Source organism: Oncorhynchus mykiss, chromosome 18 (genome assembly GCF_057628025.1).
Source record: "Oncorhynchus mykiss isolate SJ-2025 chromosome 18, ASM5762802v1, whole genome shotgun sequence".
Classification (NCBI taxonomy): Eukaryota; Metazoa; Chordata; class Actinopteri; order Salmoniformes; family Salmonidae; genus Oncorhynchus; species Oncorhynchus mykiss.
Genome location: NC_143039.1, coordinates 52,555,630 through 52,577,201, shown reverse-complemented (window position 1 = coordinate 52,577,201; position 21,572 = coordinate 52,555,630). Strand labels below are relative to the sequence as shown.

Genomic DNA, 21,572 nt, shown 5'->3' with positions numbered 1-21,572 from the left:
ACCTTTGCTAGGTAAAAGCTCCACCTTATCTCAGCTCACTGGTCACCATATCAGCACCCACCGTAGCACGCGCTCCACCAGCTATATTTCACTGGTCACCCCCAAAGCCAATTCCTCCTGTGGCCGCCTTTCCTTCCAGTTCTCTGCTGCCAATGACTGGAACAAACTGCAAAAATCAATGAAGCTGGAGACTCATATCTCCATCACTAACTTTAAGCATCAGCTGTCAGAGCAGCTCACAGATCATTGCACCTGTACATAGCCCATCCAACTACCTCATCCCCATATTGTTTTTGTTTTTTTCTCTTTTGCACCCCAGTATCTCTACTTGCACATTCAACTTCTGCACATCTATTGCTCCAGTGTTAAGCATTTAAATTGTAATTACTTTGCCACTATGGCCTATTTATTGCCGTACCTCCCTAATCTTAACTCATTTGCACACACTGTATATAGATTTTTTCTATTGTGTTATTGACTGTACATTTGCTTATTCCATGTGAAACTCTGTGTTGTTTGTGTCGCACTGCTTTGCTTTATCCTGGCCAGGTCGCAGTTGTAAATGAGAACTTGTTCTCAATTGGCCTACCTGGTTAAATAAAAAATAAAAAATATGTGCAAAAGTACTCTCTTACAACTTGATGAAACCTTCACTCTTGCGCAGACGTTTAGAAACCAAACATGACAATTTGATAAATAAGCCACGTGAGTTTGAGCAAGAATTAAGACGAGTTTCGAGTAGTAAGACATAAAAGCAACAGATACCATTAATAAGAAGGTGCTAGAAGCATCTTATATGGTGAGCTACCGAGTGCCTAGGACAGGCAAGCCCCATGCTTATTTCTTCCTGCTACTGTGGATATGGCTGGACAACGTAGGGGGAAAAGGCCAAAAAAAACTATACAGACAATACCTTTATCAAAACAACACTGTTTCACGACACAGTGACATGGCAGGAGATGTTTTGAAACAATTACTGCTTTGCATACAAGCCAGTGAATTCTATGCCTTACAGCTGGATGAGTCAGACTTCGCAAGCCTGGCACAGCTCCTAGTATATGTCCGTTACATTTATGGGGGGGTCAATTAAGGAAGATATCCTCTTCTGCAAACCACTGGAAACGAGGACAACAGGAGAGGATATTTAAAAAAAATACTGGACAGCTTTGTGATGTCAAATGGACTTTGGTGGTGGAGATGTGTTGGTATCTGTACTGATGGCGCAAAAGCCATGACAGTGAGATTTAGTGGAGTGGTAACGCACGTGCAAGAAGTTGCTCCCGATGCCACTCAGGTATACTGCAGCATCCACCGAGAGGCTCTTGCTGCCAAGGGAATGCCTGACATCTTGAAAGACGTTTGACACTACAGTGAAAATTGTTAAAACTTTGTTAGAGCAAGGCCTCTGAACTGTTGTGTATTTTCTACACTATGCAATGACATGGGTAGCGACCATGTAATGCTTTTACAACATACAGAAATGTGCTGGTAAAGTATTGTATGTGCTGGCAAAGTATTGACACATTTTTTAATTGAGAGACGAGCTTAAAGTTTTTACTGACCATAATTTTCACTTGTCTGACCGCTTGTATGATGACAAGTTTCTCACATGACTGGCCTATCTGAGTGATGTTTTATCCTCGCCGGAATGATCTGAATCTAGGATTACAGGGACTCTCCGCAACTATATTTAATGCGCGGGACAAAATTGAGGCTACGATTAAGAAGTATCTAAGAGGTAAATAAGAGGTATCTGTACCTGAAAATATATGATGTGATTGATAGTTGGTATTCAGCAGTCATAAAAGTATGCCTTATTTACTTTGAAGAACTACGAAAATAGTGATTTGGTCAGACAGCAGCTCTGAGATGAGGAAATAAAATCAAAGTAAAACAAAAGTAATATACACATCAACTGAAATATTTGATTAAAGTATGCCTGAAATAATGTGAATAAATTATGCTTAATAGGTGATACACAGTAATGGGCAGTCAACTACCACCATGGGACTTTTATTAATCATTTTATTCTGTGTTGTTACAGAATTCAACCAGATTCTGACAATGCATGTTGTGTTGTAGTGGCAGGAAGGTTGACAGTGAGGAAGGGAGAGAAAAGCTGACTGCAAAGCTCTACTGAGCTCACAAGGCAATAAAGTTATTTACTCTGCCCTCTGCTGGACATAACGGTTACAAACACTCTCCCAATAGTACATAGTCAAGCACAAGTGATATTTCAGGGAATTTAACATATGTAATAAACAAGACGTTTGAAATGATTTGCCAATCCATAAAACTTTTTTTTTAATGTTTCCATTGTAATGTTTTGCTGTTCTTGTTACTTCCCGATGTAAGCAGTCAGTCATTGCAAGTGAATGACCAGTCCATTTTACAGTATACTACATAATTATAAAGACCATGGACAAAGTCCAATGTAACCAACAGAAGGCAATAATCAAGAAGCATCCACTCTGTCCAAGGAGTATCCACCCTGTGTGATAAGTACAGCGCAGTCGGAAAGTATTCAGACCCCTTGACTTTTCCCACATTTTGTTACGGCCTTATTCTAAAATTATTTAAATTGTATTTTTTTCTTCAAATCTACACACAATACCCAATAAGCAAAAACTGGATTTTAGAAATGGTTACAAATGTATTAAACTGAAATATCACATTTACATAAGTATTCAGACCTTTTACTCAGTACTTTTTGGGGGGGGCAGCAGGTAGCCTAGTGGTTAGAGCGTTGGCACAGTAACAGAAAGGTTTGAATCGAATCCCTGAGCTGACAAGATAAAAAAAAATAATCTTTCTGCCCCTGAACAAGGCAGTTAACCCACTGTTCCCCAGTAGGTCTTGTAAATAAGAATTTGTTCTTAACTGACTTGCCTAGTTAAAAGAAGGTTAACAATAAATAAATAAATACTTTGTTGAAGCTCATTTGGCAATGATTACAGCCTCGAGTATTCTTGGGTATGAAGCTACAAGCTTGGCACACCTGTATTTGGGGAGTTTCTCCCTTTCTTCTCTGCAGATCCTCTAAACAGTTGGATGGGGAGTGTTGCAGCACAGCAATTTTCAGGTCTCTCCAGAGATGTTAGATCAGGTTCAAGTCCAGGCTCTGGCTGTGCCACTCAAGAACATTCAAGCCACTCCTGCATTATCTTGGCTGTGTGCTTAGGGTCGTTGTCCTGTTGGAAGGCGAACTCTCACCCCAGTTTGACGTCCTGAGCTCTCTGCAGCAGGTTTTCATCAAAGATCTCTCTGTACTTTGCTCCGTTCATCTTTCCCTCGATCCTGACTAGTCCCAGAGCCTGCATAGAAAAACATTCACCACCATGCTTCGCCGTAGGGATGATGCCAGGTTTCCTCCAGACGTAATGCGTGGCATTCAGGCCAAATAGTTTTAATCTTGGTTTCATCAGACCAGAGAATCTTGTTTCTCGTGGTCTGATAGTCCATTAGGTGTCATTTGGCAAACTCCAAGTGGGCTGTCATGTGCCTTTTACTGAGGAGTGGCTTCTATCTGGCCACTCTACCATAAAGGCCTGATTGGCGGAGTGCGGCAGAGATGGTTGTCCTTCTGGAAGGTTCCCCCATCTCCACAGAGGAACTCCGGAGCTCTGTCAGAGGAACCATAGGGTTCTTGGTCAACTCCCTGACCAAGGCCCTTCTACTCCGATTGCTCAGTTTGGCCAGGCAGTCAGCTCTAGGAAAAGTCTTGGTGGTTCCAAACTTCTTCCATTTAAGAATGATGGAGGCCACTGTGTTCAATGCATTTTGTGGTACCCTTCCCCAGATCTGTGCCTTGACACAATCCTGACTAAGAGCTCTAGGGGACATTTCCTTTGACCTCATGGCTTGGTTTTTGCTCTGACATGCACTGTCAACTGCGGGACCTTACATCATGTCCAATTAATTGAATTTACAACAGGTGGACTCCAATCAAGTTGTAGAAACATCAAAGATGATCAATGGAAACAGGATGCACCTGAGCTCAATTCCGGGTATCATAGCAAAGGGTCTGAATAGTTATGTAAATAACTTTTTATTTTTAATACATTTGCAAAAAAATCAAAAACTTATTTTCACTTTGTCATTATGGGGTAGTGTGTGTAGACTGATGAGGGGGAAAAAAACATTTAATGCATTTTACAATAAAGCTGTGACATAAAATGTGGAAAAAGTCACAGGGTCTGAATACTTTCCAAATGCACTGTACACAACCCTCTAGGCCTCTAAGCCTTTAGGTTTACTATAATGGGCACAATTGTGAAGTTATCACAATGCTTTGTCTGACTATTCATTAATGTGAAGACTGTTGTATTATCAAATCAATTCTCTGTACTTATTATGTGATTAAACTAATCATGTAAACTTTAACTAGGAAGTTGGGGCACCACGGGAAAATGTTTATAGTCTCTAATTCCCGAATTAACTGTTCAGATATTTTCATATCTTATCGATTAGTCATTCTCATCTGAATGTTGCACCCGTTGGATATCTGCAAGAACCCTAGTGTCCATAATGAATCAGCTATATACAAATTGGCAAAATTATTTATTTACTAACTAACTAAAATCACAGAAATACAAAAACAAACAATACAGTTATTGGTTACTAACACAATGCATTGATAAGTCCCTAGTGGGCTAAACCGCTATGACGGCTTGGTAGACAATGGAAAGGAGTGGGGACGGATAAAGAGCAGGAAAGACAAAATGGATTCACTACACACAGTTGATAATTATATTAATTGAAATGCTAATCCTTTGCACATGAACGGCCTGCTCATTCAAAAATAATTGCAATGTATTTATTTACGCCCTTATGTCGTTGTCTTCTCTGTTTCTAATCGGAGAGTCTCTGGTTAACTTCCCCAGAAGTCACAATGTCTTTCGTGGTTGTGGCTTTCTCAGCGGCTCTGGATAGTGTCTGTTGTAATGGCTTTGTTAGGCGTACAGATGGTTGTTCCATAGGATAGTTGCTTCTGCGGTTGTCGGTATTCTCGTACTAGATTTACGTAATTTCCAGCTGCAGACTAGTAATTCTACGTCTAGGATTTGCTCTTATTCTGTAGTGATCCATAGTCTTAGAGTTTAACCTTATCCAGCCGTGTAGCCAACACTACACGCTGTCTGGTGTCCTGGGCCTATAGAGTTGTAGTTCTTAACCATTTCAACATGTAGCGTCAGCTCCATGTTTTCTAGTCTAATGTAAATTTCGGAAGGAGTGGGTTTTATACTCACTGAGTAAAGTGCAGTCCATGACACCGACGCAATGTCTATGCTCACTTGGCCATGGTCACTGACTTGGTTAACTTTATATGAAAACACATATTTTCTCATTTAAAGGTTAACATCACATTACATCTTTTCACAAATAGTTCCATGTTTAATCATATACGTTTCACAATATTTAGATGTAAACCCCATAATTAAGTGTACACAACCAAAGACACAGTAATGACTGTTTCCTGTCCTTCATGAGATCACCAAATGAAACACACTCGTCATGACTGTCCCTTAAGTGTCCACAGACCACTCCCACATTCTCAAAAATATAAATATTGTTTAATTATTCAAAACTTTTGATGTCCAAGGGTCTCTCTGTGTTCCGCAGTTTGCATTCCAAACTCAAACACGACAGAGCATAGAGGCCGTGTGTTTTATGACCACCATAAAACAGCCGACTTCCCGCTCTCCCCCTCTACGAGAACGCTGTAGAGAGGACCCACTGTAACATGATCCTTCAGATCGTCACAGGAGAGTTATGACAACTTATGGCTAGTTAGGAGACAAAATGATTCCGTTATCACTAGCTATTGACTAAAGGCAAAAAAACTAAAATATATTCAGACTTTTGACATGTTTATTACTCTCCATTCCATTTTCGTCATGAGTCAACTCACCTTGTTCAAAAGGTAAAATCTTTCTGGCTGCCATTCAATATGATCAGCAACACCACGCAGTGTCGTTGTCATAATGATATTACCCTATTGAAAAGAGACCTTAGATATATAATGAGTCTTAGATCTCGTGTGCTGTGGGTTGGTCGGTCAGTTAAGGCCACCGTATTTGGCACATGCCATCCCATGTTTTTCGAGGGATGCAATCCCAATCTTCTACACCGTTTCTCCTCTGTCAGTCTGCCCTTCATTCATACCCGTCGCTGTCGATAAAATATGATTTACTCTACTGCAGAAAGCAGGCCTCTCCTACCTTGAGGTTGCCGGCCATCTTGCGTAGGAAACTGAAGGTGCGCACAAAAGGGCCGCCTGTCACCTCCTCCTGGGCCTCGTCTCTCGTGACCTCCGTCCAGTTTCCCTCTCTCCCCCAGAGCAGAAGACCCAGGTCCCTATCCACACTGAGGGAGAGGAGAACATTAAAAGATAAAGAGGGAAAAGGACAGGAAAGTTTGACAAAGAAAAGAGAGAGATGACATGACAGTTTGTAAGAGAGGACGCAAGGATGACAAGAAAGGGAAGAATTACAGAGAGGAAAGAGGAACAGAAGACATGAAAGATGATTAGAGGAAGGAGCAGGACAGTAAAGGGAATGATTAAAGAGAAGAGAGAGGAAGTGAGAAAAATGGAGAGGTAGAGAAAGAATGGAGTGCCAGATTGCATATATTGACGGTCATTTAATAACAACATGGGACATGCAACTATAAAATGCACCACGACTTCCATGATAACAGGAAACACAGCCAGAATTGAGACTGACAGGTCTAGCATGGTTATGGCTGTTTGCTAAAGGAAACAGATCCAAAATGGCGACCTCCTTGCATGAAAGGGAAAACGGGGAGAAAGGCAACTCACCTCTGTGTGGATCCTCCAATTTGACTGTAGGGTGAAGTCTCTGGAACACACAGATCAGAAGACACTCACACTGACACCTTCCTAAACACTCCCCACAGCTTACAACTCAATAACCAGTACGCAAAGAACAAGGCAGAAATACAAAATATTTAAAATATAAATAAAAAAAGTAGGTAAATGTCCCATTCACCTGATGCTCATTCAAAGGCTTCACTGCTATTTATAACCAAGAATAAACTAGCCAAGCACAAATAGTAAGTTATGAGAGTGAAAGAGACACAGACAGTAGCCTATAGGCAACTGAGTTTGATAACACAGATTAGACGAGAGGGATAAGGCGAGAATGATAGAAGAAATTACAGTAAAACAGTTGGTCATCCAAGCAGTGTGTTAAAATGGAGGAATTGAAGTGGAGGAGACTAGTAGAGAGCGAGAGAATATAGATGGGAGAGGTAGCAGTAGAAATGGAGGCTCTGCTATGAAGCTGGTACTGGGGATAACAGGACCAGAGCCCAGACAGAACAAACACAGGAAGAGCGCTTCCGCATTGCTGCACACACACACAGAGATGGAGGCACACACACACAGATGGAGGCACACACACACAGATGGAGGCACACACACACAGATGGAGACACACACACAGATGGAGGCACACACACACAAAACCCCTCAGAGAAACACTGACACACATTGACAAACACAAACCCTTAAGAAATAAAGACTGAAGCATACACAAAAAAAGACACACACCAACTGAGAAACATACTGTACACATAAACAGTGAAAAACAGACACTCCGATACTGAGTAAAAACCTGACAAACATACATGCAGAAACTGACAATCAATGACAAACAAAAACAAGCATGCATTTAGTGCAAATTACAAAACCCAATTATGATAATTAAATACACCCACATATAAATGTACAAAAATGATCCAACCATTGTAAACAAAACAAGAAGGCACAGTAAGACAGGGCATTTACACACAAACACATGTACATTCACTCTGTCTATCAAACGCATGCACGCACACACAGCTATTGACTGACACTGGCGTACTGTCCAACTTGAGCCCGATTCAGAGCAAAACAAAGACTGACAAAGTGTGCGTGTGTCTAGATACTATACAGACCGCATAAAAAAGGCAAGAAAGACGTTTTGCAGTCAGAGGAGTGTTTGGGAAGAGTAAGGAGTTTATCGACTTACTAACATCTAGAGAAGGCTACAAGGATACATTCTGCCCAGCAAACAGTTAAACCATCTACTTTAGTAACATTCCTTGGCTGCAGTCCAGTTCTCTACCCTTCTCCACTAAGTCTCCTCTTCACGTGCTGAATTTAAAAGGAATGGACGGGTGTAAGAAATCTGGGAGAAACGAGGGTACACTTTAGGGTGTAGGAATACAGAATAGGATCACTTGCAGCCTATGTTACACCTTCAACCATTTGAACTTGTCTGACCCCGGGTTGTGTTCATTAAGGCACACAACAGAAAACATTTTGGAACAGGAAACAAAAATCGGTGTTTCTTATTGGACAGTTCCAGGTAGTCCCTCCCCGTTTCAGTCCGTTTTCTTCATTTGGTGCGTAATGAACACGATCCAGGCATGTAGCGTAGGCTTACCGTAGCAGTTGGAGCCTGGTCGGAGGCCCGTGCTGGGAGGGTTGCTGCGACGAACCACACTGAGGGTTGGGGCTGACGCACTGCAGCCCTGCAGCTGGTTGGACTGTTCCTATTTTAATTAAGCACATATTACACACAATTAGCGATTAGCATTGAACTGCTCCTGTGACCCAACAAGAAGTTATACTTCGGGTTTTAGTGGAGGGTGAATGCACATAAACAGCATTTACTCACCTTTTTATTAAGTAAATAGTGTTTAAGCACTTATCACGCTAAATTAACATTGAGGGCATTTACGTTACTTACTATTAATCTCAAGGTTCACCATTGACGAACCTTAGCTACACTACATCAAATCAAATTTTATTGGTCACATACACATGGTTAGCAGATGTTATTGCGAGTGAAGCGAAATGCTTGTGCTTCTTGTTCCGTCAGTGCAGCAATATCTAACAATTCCACAACAAATACCTAAAACACACAAATCTAAGTAAAGGAATGGAATAAGAATATCTAAATATATGGATGAGCAATGAAAGAGCTGTATAGAATACAGTATAGATATGAGATGACTATGCAAGATATGTGAACATAATTAAAGTGGCATTATTAAAGTGACTAGTGTTCCATTTATTCAAGTTGCCAATGATATCAAGTCTGTGTGTAGACAGCAGCCTCTCTGTGCTAGTGATGGCTGTTTAACAGTCTGATGGCCTTGAGATAGAAGCTGTTTTCAGTCTTTCGGTCCCAGCTTTGATGCGGGGTGAACAGGCAGTGGCTCGGGTGGTTGTCCTTGATTATCTTTTTGGCCTTCCTGTGACATCGGTGCCTTAGGTGTCCTGGAGGGCAGGTATTTTTCCCCCGGGGAGAAATTGTGCAGACCGCACCACCCTCTGGAGAGCCCTGCGGTTATGGGCGGGGCAGTTGCCGTACCAGGCAGTGATACAGCCCGACAGGATGCTCTCAATTGTGCATCTAAAAGTTAGTGAGGGTTTTAGGTGACAAGCCACATTTCTTCAGCTTCCCGAGGTTGAAGAGGTGCTGTTGTGCCTTCTTCACCACACTATCTGTGGGTGGACCATTTGTTTGTGATGTGTACGCTGAGAAACCTAAAACTTTCCACCTTCTCCATTGCTGTCCCGTTGATGTGGATAGGGGGGTGCTCCCTCTGCTGTTTCCTGAAGTTGACAATCATCTTTGAGTGAGGTAATTTTCCTGTCACCACACAGAGCCCTCACCTCCTCCCTGTAGGCTGTGTCGTCGTTGTATGTAATCAAGCCTACTACTGTAGTGTCGTCTGCAAACTTGATGGTTGAGTTGGAGGCGTGCATGGCCACGCAGTCATGGGTGAACAGGGAGTACAGGAGGGGGCTGAGCACGCACCCTTGTGGAGCCCCAGTATTGAGGATCAGCGAAGTGGACATGTTCCCTACCATCACCACCTGGGGGCAGCCCGTCAGGCTTTCCAGGACCCAATTGCACAGGGTGTGGTTGAGACCCAGGGCCTCAAGCTTAATGATGAGCTTGGAGGGTACTATGGTGTTGAATGCTGAGCTAGTGTCAATGAACAGCATTCTTACATAGGTATTCCTCTTGTCCAGATGGGATAGGGCAGTGTGATGGTGATTGCATCATCTGTGGACCTATTGGGGTAGTAAGCAAATTGAAGTGGGTCTAGGGTGACAGGTAAGGTGGAGGTGATATGATCCTTGACTTGTCTCCCAAAGCACTTCATGATGACAGTGAGTGCTACGGGGCGATAGTCATTTAGTTCAGTTGTCTTTGCATTCTTGGGTACAGGAACAATGGTGGCCATCTTGAAGCATGTGGGGACAGCAGACTGGGATAGGGAGAGACTGAATATGTCCATAAACACACCAGCCAGCTGGTCTGTGCATGCTCTGCGGACGTGGCAAGGGATACCGTCTGGGTCAGCAGCCTTGCGAGGGTTAACACGTTTAAATTACTCACGTTGGCCACGGAGAAGGAGAGCCCACAGTCCTTGGTAGCAGGCCGCGTCGGTGGCACTGTATTATCCTCAAAGCAGGCAAAGGTGTTTAGTTTGTCTGGAAGCAAGACGGTGTCCATGACATGGCTGGTTTTCCTTTTGTAGTCCGTGATTGTCTGTAGACCCTGCCACATACGTCTCGTGTCTGAGCCGTTGAATTGCGACTCCACTTTGTCTCTATACTGACATTTTGCTTGTTTGATTGCCTTGCGGAGGGAATAACTACACTGTTTGTATTCGGGCATATTCCCAGTCACCTTTCCATGGTTAAATGCTTTGAGTTTTGCGCAAATGCTGCCATCTAGCCATGGTTTCTGGTTAGTGTAGGTTTTAATATAGTCACAGTGGGTAAAACATATCCTAAACTCTTCCGTATAAACTCACTCACCGAATCAGAGTTTATGTCAATATTATTCTCTGAGGCTACCCGGAACATAGCTCATTCCACAACTTTCATAGCATTGAAAGTCTCTATGGTTTTCTCAAAACATGCATCTTCATTCAGACTGAATAAAAGCCTGCTAGTCCAATCCCACAACCCGGGCTCGCTGATTCACAGGCTCACCTCCAATACGGAGTAGTGCTGCAGATCGGACCCTGCCTCCTCCTCCGTGAGGGAAGACAAGGAGCCCTCCTGAGTGATGGGGTTCCTGCCCACTCGCCGGACGCCCAGCGCCACTCCCAGAACCTTCTCCATCTCCTCCGGATCCAGGTTCTCCAGACTCACACTAAGGGAAGAATCAGTTCAATTTAACTTTATTTATCCCTTAGACAGGCATTGTCAGTTTACACATATACATATCAAAATCCTCCATAGATACATACCAACACTTCTCAATAAAATACAACCCCTGCAACAATATTAATAGAATAGAAGTAGAGAGAAGAGGGATCAGAGAGAAAGGGAAAATGTTTCCAACCAACTTTGACCCCTACACTTCTACCTCTTCTGTAAAGAAAGTATCCACATACATACACACTCCCATTCACTAGTTACCACTCACTATAGTTGCAGATGAGAGGTTGTTTCCATAACTCCTGGTACGTATCAAGGCAATGAGGGTTGACTGACACTGTCCCACACGCTGTGTGTGTTGTGGTTGTAACACTGTCTGACTGGACATGTCGTTCTCTGTGTGTGTGTGTGTTTATTTGAGAGGAGGGGAGAGATGTCCAAGGATGACAGTGCCAGTACAATGGCCACTCTCAGGGTGGTGTGTGTGTGTCAGAGAGAGGGAGGGTGCCCGTACCAGTTTGAGATTGAATACATGTGCTTATATGTGTGTGAATCTGGACACTGTGGACATACTGAACACTGCTCATTCTCTTCCCAAGACAGGGTCGTTATTGGATAAACCACTGTTTAACCAACCCTTCGGTTTTTACCAGTCATATCAACAAGCTTTCATCAAGGTTTGTGCCACATAATGTACCTACCGCCCACAGAAATGTGCTATTGTCAGGTCAATAACATTGTAAATGAGGTGAAAAAGAGGCTGGAGGGAGAGACGTAGAGACAGTCTCGTCAACTAAAGAGGTATTAAAGCATTTTTGATGTTTGAGAAAGAGAGAATAAAAGAGCGTGAAAGAAAGATAGTGAGTAGGGGGTTAACTATCAGTGAGCATTGAGCAGTCCCTCCAGGATTCCGCAATCATACATAAAGAGGGCTCGCAATTTCCACCAATCACTGCACCGCATAATATGGTTCAATCAAGCCAGTGAATCGCCACACGTCAACATGTCCCCCCTTGTCAGCGCATTTTCGCAACACCTTTGATACAATCATTGCATATCGCCATGGAAAAAGTCCAAATTGATGCAGCAAAATCAAGCATTTTTACCCTCAAATGTCCTAAAAGAATCCCTGGAGGGACTGCTTGAAATTCACGTGAATACGGCTTTCAAATAAATCATGATGTTGATAGAATTATAGATTTTTTTTTTTCTACCCCTTTTTCGTGATATCTAATTGGTGGTTACAGTCTTGTCCCATCGCTGAAACTCCCCTACGGACTCAGGAGAGGTGAAGGTCGAGAGCCATGCATCCCCCGAAAAGACCCTGCCTAGCCGCACTGCTTCTTGACACACTGCTTGCTTCACCCGTAAGCCAGCCACATCAATGTGTCAGAGGAAACACCGCCCAGCTGGCAACCAAAGTCAGATTACAGGCACCCGGCCTGCCACAAGGAGTCGCTAAAGCGCGATGGGACAAGGAAACCCCGGCCGCCCAAACCCTCCCCTAACCCGGACGACGCTGGGCCAATTGTACGCCAATTGAGTCCCCCGATCATGACTGGCTGTGACACAGCATGGGATCGAACCCGGGTCTGTAGTGGATGTTGATAGATTTGACTGTAGATTTGGGTGTCAACATGTGATTTAAGAGGGTGTGAATAAGAGTGTCTTTTAACTTACTATAATGTAGTTATGTGGTGGGACTGGGTACTGTGACAGTAAAACATTTCCATTGCTTATGTATAATAGATTGTAAAGAAAGATTGTACTGTAAATGGCTAAAATGTAAACATAAGGATTCCCAAATAGAATTGTATGTTTAGGGCACCCCCTACCTGTGGCTGTCGCTGGGCTCCATCCCCTGCTGCTGCACTGTCACCACAGCCCCGGGCTCCCAGCTATGCCTCCTCCAGGGGTCCAGGTGGGTGAGGTGACGAGTGGCTGGAGAACGCAGGGTCACCCCTCCGGACCCTCCAATCCCCTTCACCCCAGGCCCTGGAGAGCATGGTGGGGAGGGGTACGGGGAACAGGGGGGGGCGGGTGGTGTGGTAAAGGAAAAGGGCGGGAAAGCTGGTGGGTGGGCGTCGAGGGAAGAGGGAGGGATGGTCGGCATCTAGAGGGGTTAAAGTAAGAGAGGGATACAGTGAGAACTCATACTGTTCACTAGGGTTGGGCGATGTCAATCTCCATAGAAGGAATGTGGACAGGTTATTGGCCATGTGGTTTTTAACATAATTTCTTTCTTAATAAGCTTAAACTTGTCATTTTCTATAGGCTATTGATATTGTTTGTTCTCTCTCATTATTAGTCTCCTTGCTACCTTAAATGTTGGGTCTATTGAAATAAAAGATGCAACTTACATGCATTGTTTGATTGAGAGAAAGCCATGCATAAAATGATGAAGTGTAGCCCTCAGTCATTCATATACTGAAGAGAGTGAATGGAATATAGGCAAAAAAAAATGTTTAAGTTAAACAAGCCTAAACCCCATGCATCTGATAGAGAGAAACAAGATTTTCTGACTGGATATTTAGCATTGCTTTGGTGGAATTCTCCACTAAGTCTCTTGAAATAGACTATAGCAAATAGGCAAATTACTCTGAATATCACTTGGGTGCTGCCCTGCAATGCGATGAGACTCATTTCTTCTTTACTGCGGGCACTAGTCAAGTTCAAATAGGCTAAACTACTGTCTGTCACCATCGACGATGGATATCAATCATCATCATCAATAGACCATGCTATAGTAATGTCGCCCAACCCTCTGTGCACTACAACATTTTCAGACACAGAAAAAGACAGACAGTTGTACCCTGTGGATCAGGTTTCTCAGGGCCCATACTCCAGAGGAGAATAGTTCACTGCTCCCCCACAGGTCAAAGGATGTCATGATCAATTCAAACTTCCACCTTGACTGGCCCTAGGACAACAAAAATACAAAAAAAGTGGATATGAGTGACTAATATTATACAGATAACCACTACAGAGGAGAAAATGTCATGTTTAACAGTGGTTGGCTGTTAACATGTCAGGAGCAAACCTGTTGGGGCATTATGCACATACAAAGCTTTCCCTCACCTTCCATTTGGCAAATCTGACCATAAAAAAAACTATCCTCCCGATTCCTGGTTACAAGGAAAAACACAAACATATCAATGATGTTGCTCTTGCTGCGGGCGATTCCCTGATCCACCTCTACGCAGACGACACCATTCTGTATACTTCCGGCCCTTCCTTGGACACTGTGCTATCTAACCTCCAAACAAGCTTCAACGCCATACAACACTCCTTCCGTGGCCTCCAACTGCTCTTAAACGCTAGTAAAACCAAATGCATGCTTTTCAACCGTTCGCTGCCTGCAACCGCACACCCGACTAGCATCACCACCCTGGATGGTTCTGACCTAGAATATGTGGACATCTTTAAGTACCTAGGTGTCTGGCTAGACTGTAAACTCTCCTTCCAGACTCATATCAAACATCTCCAATCTAAAATATAATCTAGAGTCGGCTTTCTATTCCGCAACAAAGCCTCCTTCACTCACGCCGCCAAACTTACCCTAGTAAAACTGACTATCCTACCGATCCTCGACTTCGGCAATGTCATCTACAAAATAGCTTCCAATACTCTACTCAGCAAACTGGATGCAGTTTATCACAGTGCCATCCGTTTTGCTCTAGTCGGCTGGCCCTCGCTACATATTCATCGCCAGACCCACTGGCTCCAGGTCATCTACAAGTCCATGCTAGGTAAAGCTCTGCCTTATCTCAGTTCACTGGTCACGATGGCAACACCCACCCGTAGCACGCGCTCCAGCAGGTGTATCTCACTGATCATCCCTAAAGCCAACACCTCATGTGGCCGCCTTTCGTTCCAGTTCTCTGCTGCCTGTGACTGGAACGAATTGCAAAAATCGCTGAAGTTGGAGACTTTTATCTCCCTCACCAACTTCAAACATCTGCTATCTGAGCAGCTAACCAATCTCTGCAGCTGTACATAGTCTATCGGTAAATAGCCCACCCAATTTACCTACCTCATCCCTATACTGTTTATATTTATTTACTTTTATGCTCTTTTGCACACCAGTATCTCTACCTGTACATGACCATCTTATCATTTATCACTCCAGTGTTAATCTGCAAAATTGTAATTATTCACCTACCTCCTCATGCCTTTTGCACACAATGTATATAGAATCTCCTTTTTTTCTTTTTTTTCTACTGTGTTATTGACTTGTTAATTGTTTACTCCATGTGTAACTCTGTGTTGTCTGTTCACACTGCTATGCTTTATCTTGGCCAGGTCGCAGTTGTAAATGAGAACTTGTTCTCAACTAGCCTACCTGGTTAAATAAAGGTGAAAAAAAAAGTAAGGAAGTACCAGCTCAATACGGAAGTGGTCTGATTAAGTGGATGCTAAGCTACAGGACTGTTTCGCAGGCACAGACTGGAACATGTTCCGTAATTCATCCGATAACATTGATGAATCACCCGCTTCATTAATAAGTGCATTGACATCATCGTCCCCACAGTGTCTGTACGTATATATCATAACCCGAAGCCCTGGATTACAGGCAACATCAGCACTGAGTTTAAGGCTAGAGCTGCCACTTTCAAGGAGCAGGACACTAATCCGGACTACCGACCCGCAACACTCACATCTGTAGCCATGAAATGCTTTGAAAGGCTGATCATGGATCACATCAACACCATCATCCCAGACACTCTGGACTCACTCCAATTCACATACCGCCCCAACAGATCCCCAGATGACGCAAAATTCTATTGCACTCCACACTGCCCTCTCCCACCTGGACAAGAGGAACACCTACGTAAGAAAGCTGTTCAGAGTTTAACACCATAGTCCCCTCCAAGCTCATCACTAAGCTCAGGACCCTGGGACCGCCTGCAACTGGACCCTGGACTTCCCGACAGGCTGCCCCCAGGTGGTGAGGGTAGGCAACAACTCATACCCCATGCTAACCCTCAACATGGGGCCCCTCAGGGGTGTGTGCTTAGTCCCCTCCTGTACTCCCTGTTCACCCAGGACTGCGTGGTCGCACACGACTCCAACAGCATCATTAAGTTTGATGATGACATGGTGGTTGTCCTGATCACCGATGTGACAGCCTATAGGGAGGTCAGTGACCCTATCAGTGTGGTACCAGGACAACAACCTCTCCCTCAACATCAGCAAGACAAAGGAGCTGATCATGTGCTACAGTAAACAGAGGGTCGAGCACGCCCCATCCACATCGACGGGGCTATAATCGGAGCGGGTCAAGAGATTCCTCAGGTGTCCACAACACTGAGGAATTATCATGGTCCACACTAGGGATGGGCATTTGAAATATTTTGACTGTTCGAGTATTTGCATGTTTTTCTTCCAGTACTCAAATATTTTTAGAACACAAGGTCCGCACTGGAAAAATATGTCAACAGTGTGCAACAATTTATTTTTACCTTCACAGGTAAATCCGAATTGCATCATATACACTACCGTTCAAAAGTATGGGGTCACTTAGAAATGTCATTGGTTTGAAAGAAAATCAAATTTTATGTCCATTAAAATGACAGCAAATTGATCAGAAATACAGTGTAGACATTGTTAATGTTGTAAATGACTATTGTAGCTGGAAATGGCTGATTTTCTATGGAATATCTACATAGGCGTACAGAGGCCCATTATCAGCAACCATCACTCCTGTGTTCCAATGGCACGTTGTGTTAGCTAATCCAAGTTTATAATTTCAAAAAGGCTAATTGATCATTAGAAAACCCTTTTGCAATTATGTTAGCTTGGCTGAAAACTGTTGTTCTGATTAAAGAAGCAATAAAACGGTCCTTCTTTAGACTAGTTGAGTATCTGGAGCACCAGCATTTGTGGGTTCGATTACAGGCTCATCAAAATGGACAGAAACAAATAACTTTCTTCTGACATTCGTCAGTCTATTCTTGTTCTGAGAAATTAAGCCTATTCCATTGCTAAGAAACTTGAGTTCTTGTACAACGCTGTGTACAACTCCCCTCACAGAACAGCGCAAACTGGCTCTAACCAGAATATAAAGAGGAGTGGGAGGCCCCGGTGCACAACTGAGCAAGAAGACAAGTACATTAGAGTGTCTAGTTTGAGAAACAGAGGAAGTTGGGCCTATGTGGAGGAACAGTAAACTGAGCAAAAAAAAGAAACCTCCCTTTTTTAGGACATTGATTTCAAAAATAATTCATAAAAATACAAATAACTTCACGGATCTTCATTGTAAAGGGTTTAAACACTGTTTCCCATGCTTGTTCAAGCATAAACAATTAATGAACATGCACCTGTGGAACAGTTATTACGACACTAACAGCGTACAGACGGTAGGCAATTAAGGTCACAGTTATTAAAACTTAGGACACTAAAGAGGCCTTTCTACTTATTCTGAAAAAAAACAAAAGAAAGATGTCCAGGGTCCCTGCTCATCTGAGTGAACGTGCCTTAGGCATGCTGCAAGGAGGCATGAGGACTGCAGATGTGGCCAGGGCAATAAATTGTAATGTCTGTACTGTGAGACGCCTAAGACAGTGCTACAGGGAGACAGGACGGACAGCTGATCGTCCTCGCAGTGGCAGACCACGTGTAACAACACCTGCACAGGATCGGTACATCCGAACATCACACCTGTGGGACAGGTATTGGATGGCAACAACAACTGCCCAAGTTATACCAGGAAGGCACAATCCCTCCATCAGTGCTCAGACTGTCCACAATAGGCTGACAGAGGCTGGACTGAGGGCTTGCAGGCCTGTTGTAAGGCAGGTCTGACATCACCGGCAACAACGTCGCCGATGGGGACAAACCCACTGTCGCTGGACCAGACAGGACTGGCAAAAAGTGCTCTTCACTGACGAGTCGCAGTTTTGTCTCACCAGGGGTATTGGTCGGATTCAAGTTTATCGTCGAAGGAATGAGCATTACACCGAGGCCTGTACTCTGGAGTGGGATCGATTTGGAGGTGGAGGGTCATGGTCTGGGGCGGTGTGTCACAGCATCATCGGACTGAGCTTGTCATTGCAGGCAATCTCAACGCTGTGTGTTACAGGGAAGACATCCTCCTCCCTCATGTGGTACCCTTCCTGCAGGCTCATCCTGACATGACACTGCCACCAGCCATACTGCTCATTCTGTGAGCGATTTCCTGCAAGACAGGAATGTCAGTGTTCTGCCATGGCCAGCGAAGAGCCTGGATCTCAATCCCATTGAGCACGTCTGGAACCTGTTGGATCGGAGGGTGAGGGCCATTCCCCCCAGAAATGTCTGGGAACTTGCAGGTGCCTTGGTGGAAGAGCGGGGTAACATCTCACAGCAAGAACTGGCAAATCTGGTGCAGTCCATGAGGAGGAGATGCACCGCAGTACTTAATGCAGCTGGTGGCCACACTGTTACTTTTGATTGACCCACCCACCCCCTTTGTTCAGGGACACATTATTCCATTTATGTTAGTCACATATCTGTTGAACTTGTTCAGTTTATGTCACAGTTGTTGAATCTTGTTATGTTCATACAAATATTTACTCATGTTAAGTTTGCTGAAAATAAATGCAGTTGACAGTGAGAGGACGTTTCTTTTTTTCTTAAGCAAAAAATATTCAACTTTATTTGGAATGGCAAATGAGATTCATCACTTAGCTAAATAGTTGGGAAGAGATTTTTAACTCCAAACCTCATGCAACCACAAAATGTCAGAAAGCATATACTGTATAGGATTTATTGATAGAAATACTCTTTCAAAATGAAGAGGCAAGTGGAAAAATGTTTTCAAATATTTGTTTTTCCCAAGGACTATTAGCAGGACAATAGACGCGATGTGGTCCCAAAAACACCTCTCTGACATAAGGTCCAGCATATCTCTTAATGTATTTTGAAACTTTGTGCAAGGCAATTGATCAGCATTAATATCTTTGTGGCTGGGGCCTCCCAAGTGCGCAGTGGTCTAAGACACTGCATCACAGTGCAATCTGCATTGCCACAGATGCTGGTTCGATACCTGTGCCGGCCACAACCGGGAGACCCATGAGGTGACGCACAATTGGCCCAACGTCATCCAGGTTAGGGGAGGGTCTGGCCGGCGAGGTTGTCCTTGTCACAAAAGAATAGGCACGGTGGGCTTTTGGTTTCCCTCTAAAAAGATAAATAAATAATTCTAAATAACAAACTGGCTTTATTTACAAATTAGTAAGAATGTCTCACCCCATGTCCAATGACCTTTTTCCCTTTATTCAAATAACCGAAAGTGTAAACAAAATCTCCAAAATACTTTTTTTTTAAACAAGCCATAGAAAGTTTAATCCACCAGAAAAGACACAAAATATTGTGGTTTAAACTCAAATCTACAAATTGATTAAAAAACGTTATCAATTGGAACCTTTAACAAGTGGAAGGGGGAAAACGTATTATTATTAACCCTGCATTATAATTATATACAGTATATCACAAAAGTGAGTACACCCCTCACCTTTTTGTAAATATTTGAGTATATCTTTTCATGTGACAACACTGAAGAAATGACAATTCGCTACATTGTAAAGTAGTGAGTGTACAGCTTGTATAACAGTGTAGATTTTCTGTCCCCTCAAAATAACTTAACACGCAGCCGTTAATGTCTAAACCGCTGGCAACAAAAGTGAGTACACCCCTAAGTGAAAATGTCCAAATTGGGCCCAAAGTGTCAATATCTGGTGAGGCCACCATCATTTTCCAGCACTGCCTTAACCCTCTTGGGCATGGAGTTCACCAGAGCTTCACAGGTTGCCACTGGAGTCCTCTTCCACTCCTTCATGACGACATCACAGAGCTGGTGGATGTTAGAGACCTTGCACTCCTCCACCTTCCGTTTGAGGATGCCCAATAGGGTTTAGGTCTGGAGACATGCTTGGCCAGTCCATCACCTTTACCCTCAGGTTCTTTAGCAAGGCAGTGGTTGTCTTGGAGGTGTGTTTGGGGTCGTTATCATCTTGGAATACTGCCCTGCGGCCCAGTCTCCGAAGGGAGGGGATCATGCTCTGCTTCAGTATGTCACAGTACATGTTGGCATTCATGGTTCCCTCAATGAACTGTAGCTCCCCAGTGCCAGCAGCACTCATGCAGCCCCAGACCATGACACTCCCACCACCATGCTTGACTGTAGGCAGACTTGTCTTTGACACACTTGTCATCTGAACCAAATAAGTTTATCTTGGTCTCATCAGACCACAGCACATGGTTCCAGTAACCCATGTCCTTAGTCTGCTTGTCTTCAGCAAACTGTTTGTGGGCTTTCTTGTGCATCATCTTTAGAAGAGGCTTCCTTCTGGGACAATAGCCATGCAGACCAATTTGATGCAGTGTACAGCGTATGGTCTGAGCACTGACAGGCTGACCCCCCACCCCTTCAACCTCTGCAGCAATGCTGGCAGCACTCATACGTCTATTTCCCAAAGACAACCTCTGGATATGACGCTGAGCACGTGCACTCAACTTCTTTGGTCGACCATGGCGAGGCCTGTTCTGAGTGGAACTTGTCCAATTAAACCGCTGTTTAGTCTTGGCCACCGTGCTGCAGCTCAGTTTCAGGGTCTTGGCAATCTTCTTATGGCCCAGGCCATCTTTATGTAGAGCAACAATTCTTGTTTTTAGATCCTCAGAGAGTTCTTTGCCATGGGGTACCATGTTGAACTTCCAGTGACCAGTCTGTATGAGGGAGTGTGAGAGCGATGACACCAAATTTAACACACCTGTTCCCCATTCACACCTGAGACCTTGTAACACGAATGAGTCACATGACACCGGGGAGGGAAAATGGCTAATTGGGCCCAATTTGGACATTTTCACTTAGGGGTGTACTCACTTTTGTTGCCAGCGGTTTAAACATTAATGGCTGTGTGTTGAGTTATTTCTTCAGTGTTGTCACATGAAAAGATTTACTCAAATATTTACAAAAATGTGAGGGGTGTACTCACTTTTGTGATATACTGTAAAAGCCCCTTAGATATTCTGTGTTTTTGACTTGTGGCCTCATTCAGCGAGGGTATTGTTTTCTTATCAAGGAAGGAGAATTCTCCACCTGGGCGGACTGTGAGATGATCACGAACACAAACGCAATGATATCCTTGGGCATGCTGTGGTCTTCGAAACCTGATGGCTAAAGTTGTCCTTCAGCTGATTTGGGACAAGATGATGAAATCTTCCATCACCTCTGGGACAATGCTGCGGCCTGTTGTTTCTTCAGTGTGCTGAAGTGCAGTAGCATTCCAGATGACAAGTCCAAATCGAACAACTCAAGCTTCCTAGTTAAGGCCTCAAATTTCTCCACCAAGTCAATAACTGTTTCCCTCTTCCTTGTAACTGCATATTTAACCCA

At 43.7% G+C, this 21,572-nt stretch overlaps 1 protein-coding gene across 8 annotated transcripts in view; it reads right to left on the bottom strand.

The window, feature by feature from the left end:
- The window catches only part of LOC110496356 (rho guanine nucleotide exchange factor 2), a 106,108-nt gene that overhangs the window by 70,009 nt on the left and 14,527 nt on the right, over nucleotides 1–21,572 (bottom strand). For 3 of the 8 annotated variants that reach the window (XM_090208763.1, XM_090208764.1, XM_090208762.1), the window contains exons 2-7: nucleotides 14,007–14,114; nucleotides 13,030–13,307; nucleotides 11,024–11,186; nucleotides 8,451–8,559; nucleotides 6,821–6,860; nucleotides 6,222–6,366 (exon numbers count right to left, since the gene is read on the bottom strand). In XM_090208763.1, the coding sequence (XP_090064889.1) occupies nucleotides 6,222–6,366; nucleotides 6,821–6,860; nucleotides 8,451–8,559; nucleotides 11,024–11,186; nucleotides 13,030–13,307; nucleotides 14,007–14,084 (813 nt within the window). In that variant the 5' untranslated portion in view covers nucleotides 14,085–14,114. Of the gene's footprint in view, nucleotides 1–6,221; nucleotides 6,367–6,820; nucleotides 6,861–7,010; nucleotides 7,880–8,450; nucleotides 8,560–11,023; nucleotides 11,187–13,029; nucleotides 13,308–14,006; nucleotides 14,115–21,572 lie in introns of those variants that run through there. The other 5 variants (XM_036952910.2, XM_090208766.1, XM_090208769.1 and 2 more) reach the window with 2 other exon arrangements.